Source organism: Rhododendron vialii, chromosome 1a (genome assembly GCF_030253575.1).
Source record: "Rhododendron vialii isolate Sample 1 chromosome 1a, ASM3025357v1".
NCBI classification, from domain to species: Eukaryota; Viridiplantae; Streptophyta; class Magnoliopsida; order Ericales; family Ericaceae; genus Rhododendron; species Rhododendron vialii.
The window spans coordinates 19,898,863-19,916,850 of NC_080557.1; the positions used below are offsets into that span (position 1 = coordinate 19,898,863).

General features: G+C 38.9%; 1 protein-coding gene across 4 annotated transcripts; it reads left to right on the plus strand.

The window, feature by feature from the left end:
• The first annotated feature begins 1,250 nt into the window (after nucleotides 1–1,250).
• On the plus strand, nucleotides 1,251–13,562 carry LOC131334420 (psbP domain-containing protein 2, chloroplastic). Of its 4 annotated transcripts, none has more exons than XM_058369438.1 (7): nucleotides 1,251–1,656; nucleotides 3,246–3,464; nucleotides 3,591–3,746; nucleotides 8,214–8,549; nucleotides 8,791–8,832; nucleotides 11,101–12,038; nucleotides 12,590–13,562. In XM_058369438.1, exons 1-4 carry the CDS (start codon nucleotides 1,318–1,320, stop codon nucleotides 8,466–8,468), a joined length of 969 nt encoding a protein of 322 aa, XP_058225421.1. In that variant the 5' UTR covers nucleotides 1,251–1,317; the 3' UTR covers nucleotides 8,469–8,549; nucleotides 8,791–8,832; nucleotides 11,101–12,038; nucleotides 12,590–13,562. The 4 variants fall into 4 exon arrangements, with proteins under 4 accessions (XP_058225421.1, XP_058225426.1, XP_058225412.1 ...); XM_058369443.1 differs by having other exon boundaries at nucleotides 11,101–11,271; XM_058369429.1 differs by having other exon boundaries at nucleotides 11,101–13,562.
• The last annotated feature ends 4,426 nt before the right edge of the window (nucleotides 13,563–17,988 follow it).

The window sequence follows — 17,988 nt, forward strand, 5'->3', positions numbered from 1 at the left end:
GAATTTTTAATTTTTGAATTCATGTTTGAATCATTAATCTGTAGGGTAATTTTTGAATTCATGTTTGAATCATTAATCTGTAGGGAGATATTTCCGAACAGGCCCAAGGAGGGCCCGAACACGTTGTAAGGGGGAGTCATCGTGTTATACAGTGTTCGGCAATATGGACCAGTGACATGAGAAGACATTGGTCCAGGAAGGTTGTACGGGGTCTAGGTCCGGTTAACATGAGAAGTTATTGGTTTAAGAGACTAATAAAAAGAACAGTGACATGAGAAGTCACTAGTCCAAGTAGCTTGTTCGGCAATGAGAAGGTCGAACAGAAGGAGAGCTCCTAAGAAGGCAATGGTCCAAATAATTGATAAAGGACTAGTTACATGTGAAGTGACTGGTCCAGACAGTCTGTTCGGCGATGAGACAATCGAACAAGGAAAGAAATCCAATCAGATGTTGGAGTAAAGGAAACACTCTGGAAGGGTCCAGAGACAGTGGTATTCCGTTAAGGAATGAGATCCCGAGAATGTAGGATCTGGAAAAGATACCCAACGGGAATGAGATGTTCGGCTTGTTATGGAAAAGAGTCCTGCAAGGATTAAGGTAATGAACTGATAAGGGAACGAGAATCTAAGATATCCTGGGTTTCCTATAAAAGGTAGAAAACCTAAGGTAACACGGATACTTGGGCAGCAAACATCTATGAATCTATAAATATAAGGTAAACCTAGAGGTAAAATGTACGCAATATGTTATATACACATGTTCTACCTATTGATAATTAGTGTTCATCTGCTAGAACGTGATACTAATTTAGGCATCGGAGGGCCTTTGCCACGAGAGGCAAAGGTGCGCTCATCCTTTATCTGTTTTGCAGATTAGGGTTCAGGCATAAAACCAAGGTTCCGGGCAAGAGGCACGAGAAGCCGTTTTGCAATCCAATTGCTATCTTAAACATCAGTTCAAGGTATCAATTGTTTTCACCCCCTACATAATCCACGAATAAAAAACCAAAAGGTACGAATCGATTTGGTTTGAACTGATTTCACAATTCACCGAATTTTTTGTGCAGCTTCACTTGGAAGAGGAGACCTGGAAATGAAATCGGAGAAAAGAGGGATGGTGGTGTACGGTAGAAAGTGGCAAGGAAAAGAGAAATACGGAGTAACAGACTTGGAGGGTAAAAGTGTCATACAGGAATTGCTTGTCGTGGCATTAAACAAAGCCATCCTGGCATTATCCGCGTCAAAAAAAAAAAAAAAAAATCATATTCCCTCCCTTATCATTTCTCGAAACACTCCTCCTGCTACTCTCCCCTCAACCATGTCCATCACCTCCAAATTCCTCCCTCTCCATCTCTCCTTCCCAAACCCTAACCCTAAATTCCCATTTCAAACCCCCACTCCATGCCCCCTCTCTCATCCCAAGCTCCTCACAATCCGGTCCGCTAAAAAGAGGCAAAGAACCGGGAACTTGCGGTACCCATCTGAAAAGAAGAAGCTCAAATCGAAACAAAAGACCCAAATTGACGAAGCCGACAAATTTGAGGGGTTCTGGAGGCTGTACAAGCTCGGAGTCCCTGCCCATAGAGACCCTGGAAAGGATTTTCTTGGCGTTTCGGATGCTTTGCTTGAACAAATTGCGAAAGCTCTCAAATTTCCGGTAAATTTTATGCGTTTCATACTCTGTTTATGGGGTTGTTTAGGAAATGGAAAAGAAAACTGGGTTCGGCTTATAGTCTCTTTATGGGATTGTTTTCCACTCTCGAGCCCATTTTATGGAAAAGAAAGGAAACGGTTTTGGTTTCTTGTGAGATCACTCATTTGAGTTGATCATTTAGATGAGAAATACAGAGAAAATTACAAAAAAGGAATTTCTTGATTGGCCATTCCCCTTTCTCTTTCTCATCCAATCTCACCAAAAATGGTGATATTTGGTGAGAAAGGGCTCTCCCTTTCTTACCTCGTCATTTCTTAGGATCCAAAGTGAAGGAGTTGCGCAGGGCTAGATTGTAGGTTGTTCGAACTTGCTTTTAAATTTAACGCGACTCGATATGCGTTCAAGCTTTAGTATTTAGGGTCTCGACTGTCCGAAAGCAAACATTCAATATGTAATTCGATTTCATCATTGTTTTGTTCGTCATTTTGAGTCCAAGCGGACGTGTGTTTCCATGTTGCACACTTCGCCGCTGCTAAATGTCTGGCGGGGTGTGTTATCAAAACTCCAAATTTCTTTTTAAGGTAGGATAGGAGTAGTGATTTTGTTTTCGAAATCAGAATGAATCTAAAACCACCCCTAAAACTAATACTTGGTGAGAATATGTTTTTGGCTTTTACCAGAAGAGGAAGTTGTGGCAAGCCACAAGTATTTAAAATAAGTAAATTATCCTTCCAAAACTTTTCGCAATAAATTTCAAAATTATCATATTTAGATTTTACTCTGATGTTAAATCATATTCACATCATATTTGAAACCTTTATATGGCTGTGGTCCGTGATTGGGTGGTGGCGGTAACGGGTAGGGGGTTCTTTATTTTTATTTATTTGTTTATCAATGATCCTCACTCTATCATCCTAAATGTTACCTCAAAAGGAGTTTTAACTTTTTATACATTCCTCATACATTCCTCAGAAAGTTAATTTTGTTCCTCCAACTCATTCTTCAGTCAACTGACTCAACTCTATCAAAATTGAAGATTTCGTCTCACTCTTCGAAATTAAAGATTGAGAATGACTCCTCAAATGCCTCAATTATAGGGCCCACCTCCTTTTACCCTTGTATTTAAAGAGAAAAATATTTAATAAAGCAAATTAGTAGAATTTGAAGAGTGGGTTGCAGTGCTAAACATAAAAACTACAAGAATAAATATTCAAAATACCAAGTAGGTCAACAACAAAACTAATGTGACATAAAATTTGAAGAGTAGATTAGAGTTGCTCTTATAGATTTTTGCCAAACGCCAACTAGAAAGCAGTTTTTTGGGATAAGTTATTAAAAGCAGTTGAAACTTGGAAGACAAACAATTAAACAAAGCCAGTGAACCAAGGATAATAACTACTATTGTGTATGGGTAGGAGTAGTATGCTAGTATCAGCCTCCAGTTGATTTTAATTTATGTAATGGCTCTTTCTAGCGTTTGCTTCGTCCCTTCAAAGCTAGACCAATATCATCACATTAGTAATATCAGACTCTTATTTGGACCAAATATGCTTTCACCGACGACAACAAGCTTCTCTTCTTCTTGTGCTTAGAAACCCACAAGAGAATCGAATGAATCTCCCAACACGTATCCCACCACCAAAATCACATGTTTGAGGAAAAGGGTGCTCAACCTATCCATTGTAGCAGTTACCTTATCCCTAACCATATCCAGCAGCATTTCTAAAGGAACGGCTCAAGATTTGGAGCTTGAAAGATACACCGATTCAAAACAGGGCTTCACTCTCCTCAGACCCCCTTCTTGGGTTAAGGTCTCTCTCTCTCTCTCTCTCTCCACACATGGTATCTTTTCAAGACTGATTGATTTGTCTATATATCTATGTAGATCTTTCTGTTTCGGAAGGTTTTAAACGTGGTTAATGTTTTGGATGGAATAGGTTGAAAAAGCAGGTGCTACTGTTCTATTTGAAGAGCCAAACAAAGCAACTAACAATCTAGGTATTGTTGTTAGCCCTGTTCGCCTGACAAAGCTAGAAGAATTTGGGAGTCCTCAATTTGTTGCAGATAAGCTTATTCAAGTTGAAAAGCGCAAGGTAATCGATTGCTTCCCTCCTCCCCTCAACCATCCTCTATAGGACTGATAAAAGTCACAGATTGAACAATATCTTCAGTTCCTATTAGAACGTTTGGAAGTGGATATTGCATTGCTCCCAGTTAGCTAGAACATGTATATGGGTTATCTACGTACGCAGGAGTATATGGGTTATCTACGTACGCAGGAGGGTGAAGTAGTGACCAAGAGATCTAGACTCGGAAATACATTCATACGTAATATATCCTAACAAATCCAGTCTTGGTGTTTACTGCTTTAGTACACTGCCTCCTTTGAGATGTTTCATTAGAGGAATTCTTTTGTCATCTGCTTGTGTTCATAATATACACAAGGATCTTTTGGGGTTATGGTAAACTCCCAAGATAAAAGGGCACACTAAGTTGGTGGTGAAGTGGTTTGGTCATTTGTAAAGGGGGTGACATGTCAGCAAAATATGCGAGAGATTCTTATGAGTGGAGCCATAGAGAGCTATCAGGAAGGGTTAGGACTTAGGAGACTCAATTTCAGGTGAGGAAATGAGCCTCTGTTGGTGAAATTTTCAGTATCTGCTTGGGCTTTGCACTCAAAGGGTGCCTTTTGTTTGGTGGGTATTTTGAAATGAGTACCCACCGCAGGCAAATCAGAGGAGCACTCCAGCTGGCCTTTGTTGTTTGCCACAAACAGAGCTGAATCATTCCTTGTGTGGACAATTTTTACCCACTGATTAATCATCATGGACCCCGTGGTTTACTTTTACAAAAGACAGTCAAAATGTGTGATGATCTGCCATTTTATTTTGCTACTTCATATCAACTTACATGATGGTTACTCTTTCGGCTTCTCATAGATTATACACATCAAAATGGCGGTTATGTTTTGTGGAAAGAATGAGGAAGCAAGAAGATGAATGCTCTTATTTATAGGAAAAATGAATAAGGGGGACCTTTGGTCCATAGGTCTTTTACCCAGAATAGACATTGACGAGACAAGTCATTGAGTGCAGAGGGCTAGACCACGTCATTGCCGAGATACTGTCCGAAGACCAATGTTTGGGCCGAGTAACTTTAAATGCCACATTAGCCATCCGTAGCTTAAATGCAGTTCGCCGAAGTCAGATACGAATAGGGGGTTCCTCGGGAAAGGTGAAAAAGTCGATATATTCAGAGAGCAAATCTGAAAGTATAAATAGAAGAAGAAACTTCAAGATCAAGTAAGTGAAAAAAGATAAAAGAAAGAAAGAATTGACTGTTCCATTTGGAGTTTGTTTTCTGATCTTCCTAATACTGATTTGATCGTCAGAGGGCATTTCCGGTCAATCAACCGACCAAGGTGGCCCTATTGTTTTTGCTCTTGTGCAGATTGGTGAGATTGAAGTGAGAACATCATTGTCACGATCCGCGCCAGCTGACCTGCTTAACTCTTGCTTAACTCTTAGCTAACCACATGGCTCATAAGGTTAACCTCAAGTTATATAGTAGCTCGTCTGGTTTCATTATATATGGAATTTACTTTCCATATACTCTCGATGTGGGACTCCACAATCTCCCCCACTTAGGACCGCAACGTCCTCCCAAGGTCCATCACTTTCACCCACCAAGCGTTGAAAGACAAGTACCCACTTAAGCACGACAAACACCTCGGGCTCATCTCATGTGGGACCCGCCCAAGCACTACAAACACCTCAGGCTTATGTAGCACGGATACGGATACGGGACATGGCAATTCTAAAAAAATGGGGATAAGAACACGGCGGAGGACACGCCACGCGTATAAATCAATAAAAAGTAAATATATAATTTTTTTATGAACCATTGTATATGAATAATTTCACAAATTGTATAATTTTCTTTCAAATGCATAATTACAGTTTAACCCAAATGTTTTGAATAATTTCATATTACCCTTACATTTTGAACCCCAATTGTGTCCCCGGCGTGTCCCCTATCACGCCACGTGGCGTGTCCAATATGTGTCCTCGCCATGTCCCCGTATCTAATAAGTGGACACGATGCCCCTTTGGAGTGTCGGTGTTTCATAGTCTCAAGCTCCTCACTTGTCGGGCCTACCCAAGCATGTCTTCTCGCGGTATCCGCATCACACTTCCGGTTGGTGCAAGCTCTGACTGTCACGACCCGCGCCAGCTAACCTGCTTAACTCTTAGCCTAATCACGTGGCTTAAAAGGTTAACATCAAGTTATACAGTAGCTCATTGCTTTTCATTATATATGGAATTTACTTTCCATATACTCTCAATGTGGGACTCCACAATTATTCTATCCAGCTGGCAGAGGTTTAAGTCAATCATCGAACGAAAATTGAAGGACTAAAGAAAAATAGTTCTCACAAGCATTGTGTAGTGGGCCAAATAACATGGTTCAGTCAGGGCAAAACGTTGGGCCTCAGGATTGGGCTTAACCCTTCGTTCTATCAGTTCAAACCGAACCATGAGGTTTTGATTGACAGACTCGGTCCTACCGATGCTCAGATAAGAAAATCCAGACTACTGAGTCACAACAGTGTCAATAGCCCGTCTGGTTCGGACATTGTGGCTCGATCAACCCATAGATGCCAGCTCACCTTGTGCACCTAACCGCCTTGCTCAATACGTCATATTTGACGTTGAAACGGTTACCGCACGAGTTTGGGCACGGGTAGACACAAATGACAGCTCATACACGTGAGTAATAACCACGTTAGCCTATACGTGAGTCGTGACGTCAGTTAACTTGTGTGCTAACTTGGAGAGCAAGTCTTTGAGCTCTATATTACTTGTGCGCTAACTTCTGCGCTAACTGCGTTAGGGGTACGCCATTCTCTCTAACTCTAATCGCCTGTACTTTCCTCTCCACTTGCAACCACTTACTTAACCATCCTTGCCAGTTGACTCCGACTGGTTCGGCCAGTAACGGTGGGTGACCTATGCAGATTAGGATGGTAGAGCTAGGATAGCTGTTTTCTGAACCAGAGGCTCAGGCGAGGTCCCAGATCAGTATCACAACCCCACACGTTTGCAACTTGGCAATTTAACATTATTTTCTCTCCCTGATAAGCTAGTGACTAAGAACAGGGCGATGCTGCTACCAGCCTTAAGCCCGATAAACATTGTAAAATCTATGCTATGTTTTTAGTCACTGATAGTGTGGATTGTGATGCATCTAGTAACCAGTCTCATCATGAAGAATGGAGCAAGTGATGGTGAATCTTAATATGTCTCCGAGGGGGGCACAAGTGACGGGGAGAGAGTTAGTGGACTGATGTGTACAATGTTCAGCTATTTACGTCTCATTTTTCATATAATTTGTGGGCCATTTTTGTTATCCCTAACAAAAATGCTAGGGATAGCTAGTCATTGCTATACACTACCACGACCCAAGCCGATTGCAAGTGATAAGAGAAGGTTTGTGCGACTACTCCTCATTCGACCTTTCTCCCCTCTTTTTTTAATTTTTTTTTGCTTTTGGTAAATGAGAAATTCATTGAAAGAGCAACTATACAAAACAAGGCATACCTTCCAATTACGCAGTCTAGCAACTAAACTATCTAAGAAACAAAGGAACTAGACGCTTGCCATGACTGGCATAAGGCATGACCAACGGGGAAGGTTTTACATTTTTTATTTGGGACCCTTTGATTCTTACATTACAACTCATTTTGTGTAGAACTGCAGTAGGAGGCCTTTGGGCACCATTGAATAATACCCTTCAATTTCTCTCAACCCATATGTAATAGATCATGGCTGCCCAAGCATTTTTCCTAACAATGGAATGGAACGATTTCCAATGGATCTTCTATCTTTAAACATTGGATAAAGTTTTGTTTCTTCCCAATGTTTGATGACATATGTAATCTTTGGCTGGCCTTATGTTTAGCAGAAGAACCAAGGGAACTAATGAATCACTTAACTTCACGTATCTCTTGAAGTTTCTGTGGAAAGCTTCACAGATGTTCTCTATTTTTCAAATGATCTTCTAAAACGACGCCCTATTTTATTTTATTTTGCTTGGCAAAACAATGACCTCATTTTGCATGCGTCGCTTGATGTGGGAGAATAAAAAAACTTCTTTGAAAGACTTCTTTCCATGGTTTTGTGTGTAGAGGAAAGGTGGTAGATAAAAAAGAAGTGGAGCAATTATGAGAGAACAAGTTTCCCTGTCTCCAACTAGAACTTTAACAAGCTCCATTATTCACATGTTTTATCCTTTGCTTCTGGCAATCAAAGTTGGGATCGAAGAAGAAAGATCTCAAGTTCAGCTAATGGTTTGATATGCTCAGATGTTTCAATGTTCCGTCACCAGTTTGGATTCATCAAGCTGCAGCTGTTTTTCTCTTAGAGAAAAACAAAATGAGAAATAATAATTCTTTCAGTTTATTTATATAAATAGGTCTTTTCATACACATACATGACAGTGATTTATGTGCGTGCAACTTTGAAGCTGTCCTGTATATTCACGAGTTCTTAAATATGCAGGAAAGTACAAAGGATGCTGACATAATCGGAATTTCAGAGAGATCAGGAAATGGAGGCCTCCAAGTGTACGAGTTTGAGTACAAACTTGATAGCACAAGGGGAGGAATGAAGAGGATCTTTACAGCTGTGTTTGTGGCTTCTAAGAAGCTTTACATCCTTAATATTGCCCACTCTGACAAACCAGAGGGTCCTCTGGACATGCATAGAAAAAGGCTATTGGAACAAGTTCTTCATTCCTTTGATGCTGCACTTTGACATGAAATGAACATCGCTACTCATTCTTCTCTGACACTGACTTGATGCTTTACATCTCTGCTCTAGCAGTCAACGGCATAGGTACATCACTAGCATTTCAAAACTTTATCTTGAATTGCACAATATGAAATGGTTATCCTTTGTCACAGGTTTTGCAGCACCTTGGGAATGGAGATGCATCCATTGTCTCTTTCCTTGTCACATAATTTGATAAACTAACCATGGATCCTGCATTTGGCCAGAGATGCACAAGATTTCTAATTGTTTAAGTTACATTGAACTAGCACATGTTGGCATCTGACCATGCTCATCTTTTTTTCAGGTGGTAACACGAAGGCATGCCTTGTGATCCGAGGTTTCCGAGGTAAAAAATGTTCAGATTCTTCGCAATGATAGGGTCATTAGTGTGAGGATCCCATGATTCTTTAACTATCGCGAATGTTAATGTGTTAAATATGGAAATGGGATAATGAAACAAGGTAGAAAAAGGCTTTGCATTGGATAATACCATGTGGCCAATGGAAATCAAAATGATCTTCGTACATGGTGGATTTTTGACTGCTATACTATTTAGCTGTTTTGGGCAATTCAAGTAAGAGTGATTTCACTTATGACAAATCAGGGTGGAGTGGGATCCTACTTGTGAATCTGACGTTGAGGTAGTGGTGGTGGTGTTCCATTTTGTTTTGGTGGGATGTTCTTTAAGTTAGCTACCTTGATATGTATAGTCACGCATTATTAGTAGTATGTGGTTTTACGCTTGAGTATCTCTTTCTGAAGTTTTGTTAGATTCACATCACTTTTTTTAAATTAATAGTTAGTCTCGATGAGAGGAGTTTAAAAAGTCCGAAATTACGACCAAATGCTAAAAATAGTTTATTGAAGAATTTTCTTTTGAAACAATTGTCTTTATTATCTTTAGTGTTGTCTTATATGGATTTTTTAAATTTTGGTCCTTATCATTATATGTTTTTAAATGCTCTCGTCGAGATGAATAATTGGTCCCAAAAGATTTGATAAAAATACAAAAAAAAGATCACTATAAGTAAATACTACTGACTGCCTTTAAGACAAGTTAATTTAGGCCAAACTCATTGATAGCATTATTTTTCGTGCAATTTGGCTCGACAATTCATATAAAAAAAATCCAAACAAAAAAAAAACCTTCAAAAAACATATCTGTAACATGTGTGGCCCATGGTTTCCTTTCAAAAACCATCACTCACGTAGTAAGTTCATCTTGTTACTGTATATTATTATTATTTGATAAATGACAAATCATAGATAAACATAATAGGCCCTAGGGTGTTTAACTCCTACAGCATCATTGATAAGTTGTTGCAAAATGAAAGAAGGAGGTGCACTTAATATTACATAATCTAAAGGGCAAATTTTCGTCGTCGTCCTTCTAGTTTTACGGTTGTCTCAATTTCGTCCCTCTAGTTTCAATTGTCTCAATTTCGTTTCTGTAGTTTGTTTTACGTTCCAAATGGGTAAAATCATAATGAACTAACGGAAAAATATGATTAAAAAATTAGGTGCTCCAATTTTCAATCCGGTTGAACCGGTGCGAAGATTTTATTTTTTTGATCATTTTATCCTAGATGGTTGTAATAAAATTTTGACTCTAAGGCCTTTCAACGAGCACTCGAAGACTTCTTATTTAGTTTCAGGGCTCTCTTAGGATGCTCATTGAAAGGCCTTAAAGTCAAAAATCCATTACAACCATCTAGGATAAAATGATCAAAAAAATAAGATTTTTGCACTTAATTTTTTAATCATATTTTTCCGTTAGTTTCATTAACGGTGTTAACGATTTTACCAATTTGGAATGTAAAACAAACTACAGGGACGAAATTGAGACGATTGAAACTAGAGGGACGAAATTGAGACAACCGTAAAACTAGAGAGACGACTACGAAAATTTGCCCTAATATAAATGCATCAAACTAAACGACTTCTTAGCAAGTAAATTAGGATAGTGGTTTGCTTCACGCCATATATGCTGGACTTCCTGAATATCACACAGCTCCTATAATCTCCTGCAATCAAAGATAATGGAACTGAGAGGGTGGTTTTTGATATGAGAATTATGAAGCAGCATGTGGATGTTTGTGGCATCCAATTCCCCTTCTGATCCCCTGTAATTGAAGATTAAGCGTCAACTTGAAACAACACTTGTAAGTAGTATTTTTTATCTTTGACGACTTGGGCAATCTTCTTGTGTTTTCATTTAAGAGCAAGGATGACTGTTAATGCAATAAGAATGAAGGTTTGTTAGGACTATTTACTAAAATAGTAATTACATATTATAGTTTTATGAAGTTCTCAAAATAATTAAGTCAATATGTAGTATTTTTGTAATCTAATTTCAAATCATAGGGGTGATGTAGCTTTTTATAATTTTTTCTTTTCCGTTAAAAAAGAAAAGAAAAGAAGAAGAGTACCACATGCAGTACATTTGCTTTTAGTGCGTTGTATAGGTTTTTTCTTTCATGATAGGGTGCACGGCATAGAGAGATAGCTATTATCTCGATTACTACATATAGTTCAACAATCATGAAACACAACTTTTTGGTGCAAAATTTTAAATTATAACTTATGGAGCCAGGTCGATACATGTATAATTCAGGGGCGGATGTATATGGGGAGTGGGGGTGGTGCGGCTGGTGCCACCCCCAGGTTCCAAACGTGGAAACTCCCTCTCCACTCTCAAATCAATCTGTAAACCTGGACTACTTGGACTGCATCCCTACTTATACTTGGACCTCTTAGTCTCAATGTAGGAGCAAAAAGAAGACAGGTATGCTCATAATCCTTTCCCCACTGTTTCTCCTTTCCTTATTTTCGACTTTGCACATAAATGTTTTTCATATATGATAGTGGGATTTGCTATAAGTTGATTTGTTACATTGATAACTAAAAAAAATAAAAAAAAATTGATGAACTTTTACAATCTTGACGATGAAGAACGAATGTTAATTGTTTTGGAGTTAAAGTGTCTGGAGCCACGGAAAAAAATTAATTATTTGTTTGTTTGCATGATGAACATTCATTTTGTATCTATGGAAGAATGTGAAGTTTCAACTTTATTTGTGTGTTTCTGCCACCAAAGATATTAGGTTAGCCCTCTGGACAGTTCCAATAATATGAAGTCAATTTTGTCTAGCCTTAGAGTTTGGAAGCAGGCCAAGTGTAGTTTTAACTCTCTAGAATCAGTAGAACGGGTCTAATGTAGTTCTTCCATTGGATATGCAATTGAAAGTTTTCATGTGTTAGGATGTGTTTCTTTTATGGTAACTATTTAGTCTTTCAAAAAGCTCAATGTTTGTTACAAACAGTGAGCTTTTTTTCCTCTATTGATCTGATTCTTGTTACCCAGCTTTTTTCCACTATGATTTTGTATACAATAACAGTAGTAAGTTAAGTGTTCCTCACTTTCTTGAAGCATGTTTTCGGATTCCCCGTGTTTTGTAATCAAAAGAGATTCAATAGATTGGAAAGCGTTTATTTTGCTGGGACTTGTCCTTGGGTGGCATTTCAATGGAAATTAGTGTTGCTCTATTTTTTGTAAGTAGAGGCTGTTATTTTTTTGCAAAAGTATTAATGGTAGTGATTGTTCTTGATGTTAAAGGTTAGTTTTTTTTGGACTTAATTACTGTTATATGTTTTCAGTGGGGTCAAAATAGAGTTCCTTTATGGCCCGAAGAGCAAATCATCTTCTCTTATGTTCGTGTATAGAATTATTGCTATCCACAATTTTCTTTGACAAACATTATACATGTATCCGAATTCTATAAATGTGTCAAACAAACAAAACAAGTTTGGACAGTTTTCTTTTAGAGATAAGGATAAGGATAAAAAATAGTTTGGGTTGGTATAGGCAATGTTGATTTTGTGATGATAACTATTTGAGGCGTGTGTCCAAACCTCTAGGCTGAGATTATGCAATTGCAACTGAATTAATTTGTTAACTTGGATCTGCATTTTAGGATTACATATTAAGGTTAAATGGGCTTTTTTTTCTTGTTAAGTTGAACCTGAACTTAGGAACTATCAATTGCGGATCTCACCTTTGCACCCTATACATTTTCTCATCCACTGTATTTGCTATATTGTAGGTCTGATGGAACGTGTACAATCTCCATCGATAGAGAAAGATATCAATTTTAAAGTTGAAGAACACGTAGAGGGGTCGATATCACAAGTCCACGACAGTTTATGCTTGCTCACAGAGGCTGAGGTTTTTTTAAAATGAAATTTGATTTGGAGGGAGATGCACATACTTTTTACAATTTGTACGCAAGAGTAATTGGGTTTAGCATAAGGAAAGGCAGAAGAAAAATGTGTGGGGACAATGTGGTAATGAGTAGAAAGTGGGTATGTTCAAGGGAAAAGGGTAAGGGCAAGTAAGTACTTTGCCAGCGTACAACGAACGAGAAGGCCAGGGGCAGAAACTAGAGTTGGTTGTGGTGCATTATTTTGCGTACGATATGATCTGGAAATGGGAAAATATGTGGTGACACTTTGTCCGGGAACACAATCATGACCTGGCGTCATCGCACTGTGTTCCTTTCCTTTGGTTGCATAGGTCTGTGACAGGTGCAGACAAAGCCCTGGCAATGGCTTTGCATGATGTGGGTGTAAAGACAAGCCCAATCATGGATTTAATGTCCCGTCAATGTGGTGGTCCAGAGATTGTGGGATTCATTCGTTAAGATTGCACAACCTTTTTCAAGCTAAGCGTAGAATAGAGCTTAGAGACGGTGATGCCGAGGGTGCTTTGGGGTACTTCTTTTCTAAAGCCGTTGAGGATCTTTTTTTTTTTTCTTTTCTACAAGTATGATGTCGATGAGGAGAACCAGTTGGATAAATTGTTCTGGGCTGATTCAAGGTCTCGAATGGACTATGCAACATTCGGTGATGTGTTGGCCTCCGACATGACCTATAGGACAAATGCATACAAGTTGTTTGTCATTTTAGCTGGCGTGAGTATGTGGCCCATAGATTGGGAGATATAAATAATTTTTTGAAGGGCACGTATGTTGAAATTGAACAAAAAAATTAAGACGGAAAGAGCATTTTGGTTTTGAGAAGATGAATAGTGTTTGTTTTTTTGGGATTGGGGTTGGTGGCGAAAGACTTTTTTTTGCTCAGACTTAAAAAGAGGACCGGGCGCAGTTGCTGATCTCATCCAAATCACTGAAGATCAACTTATTCACGGTTCCTTTTCTCATTCCATAATTGATGCTTTTTAGTTCAAATTTTGCCATCCATTTTGAAAATAGAATACTCCTCAATTTTATAGGAAGGATACAGAAGGTATCTTCGGTGATTTTGGACCAATTACGTACTTCTAGACCAATGAATTCCATACTTGATGCTTTTTAGTTCAAAATTTTTGCCATCCATTTTGAGAATAGTATAATCGTCAATTTGCTCCGGCCAGAACACTTTGTAAGAGCCTAACCTAAATTTTTAGGGTTGCTTATGAGTTGAATTTTTCTATTAATTTGCACATAAGAATGATGAGTAAGCCAAATTTATTAAAATATGGAAACTCATTCGGTAATTCAATTATCGGTGAGAGTAACAAAATATAAAACACAAAGATCAAACCAGAAAATGTGCGAAAAATAAGTCGTCAAATTTTGCATATGTCTATCTTAATTGCTACCAAAAACTGCGATCGAATAAGTAAAAGCTACCATGAATCAGCTGATTTAGGCAAATGGCAAGCACAAAATCCAAATATGTTGACATCCTGAAAAATAAGAAAATGATTTGCTTATATTGGAATCTTCTTTGTGTTAATTATATGTTTTTAGAAACAAACAAATTTAAAAACAGACATGCATGTGTTGCGCATCTACATCATATAAAAAATACACTACCATCTATTCACTACACAATGCACTACATTTTTTGTGGGGCCCATCCTGGATCCCCAAAAAATACAGAAAAATGTTCATAAATTTTAGAATAATATTTTATGGGGCCCTGTAAAAAATCAGTTCCAACGGATATCGGTAAGTATTATTTCTTGATTTGTAGGGCGAAACTGTTCAACTGTTATCGATATTTGTTGGAGCTGATTTTTTACAGGGTCCCATAATATATTATTTTAAAATTTAAGAACATTTTTCTGTAATTTTTGGAACCCGAGGTGGGCCCTACAAAAAATGTAGTGGATGATGTAGTGGTTGGAGGTAGTGTACTTAGACTTATTGAAAGAAAATACGATTCTTACAAAAACGAATGTGTAAGCCGAAAAACATGATCAATTCACAAAACATGGCAAAACCTAATTGAGGTAGATGAACAAAACAAGATCAATTAAAAAACATGACAAAATTGGAAAACATGGCCAGTTTCGAAAAGTGTAGATTCGATCGACGTAGATGAACAAAACATGATCAAATAAAAAACATGACAAAAATAAGAAAACATGACAAGTTTTGAGAAGTGTAGGTTTTGTTAGGTGGAGGAGTATTGATCACACACTTATAATGTATGAAACTCACAAGAGAATTGAACAAACACCCTCACAATATATTGAACTCACTCAATCTAAAAATAACATACAAGGAGGAGGAATTTCTCTCTTTCTCTGTAACTCTCTTATTCTCTTACTCCACTCATATCTTTTACATAATCAGAATACATTCTTTTATAGGCAAATCAAATAGACAAGTTGATAACCTTGCAATAAATGCAAAGATCACAAATTGAAATACGTAAGCTTAAATTCAATACCCACGTTTTTGTTCTTGCTCTTCTTGCAGGTTTATCTGACTTTCCTTCAGCAACTTGCTCTTCCACTTGCAGGCAATCATAGCCTCCAAAACAATAGTTCCACACGCTCCAAATCAAGCTTACTGGTTTTTCAACATCCCCCTTAAGCTTGATTCTCAGAGATTCTTCATTCCAAGCATTGTCTTCATTTTTATGAAAGCTTCATGTTTGAGGGGCTTTGTAAAGATATCAGCTGCTTGATCATATGTCCTGCAAGAAACTAACTCCACTTCCTTTGCTTTTACATGCTCTCTGATGAAGTGGCAGTGGGTATCGATGTGCTTGCTTCTTTCGTGATGAGTCGGGTTTTTTGCAAGCGCAACTGCAGAGCGGTTGTCGATGTAGATCTCTGTGGGCAATTTTTGCAGAAAGCCCAAGTGCTTCAGCACATTCCTTAACCATATAGCATGACAGACAGCTGAGTTGGCGGTAACATACTCAGCTTCACAAGATGACAACGTCATGATCGCTTGCTTCTTGGATGTCCAAGTGAAAGCAGTATCTCCAATGAAGAAAACGAACTCTGTTGTGCTCTTCCTTTCATCCAAGTCTCTTCCCCAATCGCTATCTGAATAACTAGAAAGATTCAGGTCACCACCTGACTAATAGAATAGTCCATCACTATGAGTCCCTTTGATGTAGCGGAGAATCCGCTTTGCTGCGAACAAGTGTGACTGATCTGGTGTCTCCATGTATCGGCTGACTAGCCCAACACCATAGAGTATGTCTGGCCTAGTACAGGTCAGATATCGTAGACTTCCAACCAAGCTTTTGAAATAGGTTGGATCAACATTTCCAGTATTACTTTTCTTCAGTTCCAGTCCACTGTCGACTGGAGTCGTCACTGGATTGCATGTCTCCATCCCGTACTTCTTTAGTATCTCTGTGGCATACCTGCTTTGGGAGATAAAAATTCCTTCTTCACTTTGCGTCACTTCAATGCCTAGGAAGTGAGCCATAAGTCCGATGTCCGTCATTTTGAACTCTTGAAACATCGTCTTCTTGAATGCTTCTAACATGGCTGGATTGTTGCCTGTAACAATCAAGTCATCAACGTAGAGGCATACATACAGCTGGCTTCCATTAGTCTCCTTCTTCCTATAGAGTGCATGTTCGTAGGGGCACTTCTCGAATCCATTCTCCTGGAAGTACTTGTCAATTCTGGTATTTCATGCACGAGGCACTTGCTTCAGCCCGTATAGCGCCTTCGTCAATTTGTACACTTTGTCTTCACGACCTTTCTTCACATATCCAAGTGGCTGCTCAATATAGATTTCTTCTTCTAGAAATCCATTCAGGAATGCTATCTTGACATCCAACTGGTAGATCTTCCATCTCTTTTGAGTAGCTAATGCAACATTAGCCTAATTGTATCCATTCTGGCAACAGGGGCAAACACTTCACCATATTCTATGCCCTCTCTCTGTTTGTCGGCTTTCGTTATAAGTCTTGCCTTGTATCGCTGAACCTCTTCTCGAGCGTTCTTCTTAGCTTTGTAGATCCACTTTACTCCAATTGCTTTGTGACCTTTTGGGAGGCTGGTCAGCTCCCAAGTCTTGTTCTTTTCTATGGACTGAATCTCTTCATCCATAGCCTTCCTCCATTTGTCTTCTCCGTTAGCTTCCTCAAAACTAACTGGATCACAACTGATTTGCAGACAGAACATGGTAAAATCTGCATCCATCTGATCTGTATTTTGATATAGATCATTCAAGTTCCGAATTCCTCTGGGCCTCATGTCTGAAATTTCTCGTTCAACTAGTGAGGATGGTTCACCTCGTTGTGGTGAAGGGAAACCACGAGAAGATGCTGGCTGATCTTCTGGTCTCCCAGGTACATCTCTGGTTTGTACCTATTCTTCATCTTCAAGTGTTAGCTCCATATTCCTGGTAGCTTCTATTTGACCCCAGCTTCAGGATTCATTTTCCTCGAAAATGACATCTCTGCTGAAAATCACCTTCTGAGTGATGGGATTATACAACCTGTATCCCATCGTTCTGTCACCATATCCAGCAAGGATACACTTAACTCCTTTGTCTTTGAGTTTGGTTCTGTTTGCCTCCGGAACTTTGGCATAGGCAATACAACCAAACACTCTAAGATGACCCACACCTGGCTTGTGAGTGGACCATGCTTCTTGTGGTGTCTTCAACTGCATATTCTTCGTAGGACACCTGTTCAGTAGATAAACTGCACACTGAACTGCTTCGGCCCAAAATCTCTTGGGCATGTCTTTATCTTTCAACATGTTTCTAGCCATGTTGAGAATGGTGCGATTCTTCCTCTTAGCTACACCGTTTAGCTGAGGAGTACAGGCAGGTGTGCACTGGTGTCTAATTCCTTGTTGCCTAAGGAATCCCTCAAATTGATCTCCAGTGTACTCTCCTCCTTGGTCTGACCGCAACGTCTTGATGTGGTAGCCGCTTCCTTTCTCAACAAAAGCTTTGAACTTTTCAAATACTTCTAACTTCAATTTCAGAAAGTATACCCATATCTTTTTGCTATAGTCGTCGATGAACGCGAGGAAGTATCTGTTCTAACCGTTTGAGATTGGCTTCAACGGACCACAGACATCTGTGTGTACTAGCTCGAGCGGCAAGGATGCTCTCCAATCAACTTGCTTTCCAAAGTTATTGGGATGTTGTTTGCCAAGAATGCAGCTTTCGCATACCTCATTTGGACGTTGAATATGAGGTAAGCCCTTTACCATCTTCTTATTTGCCAA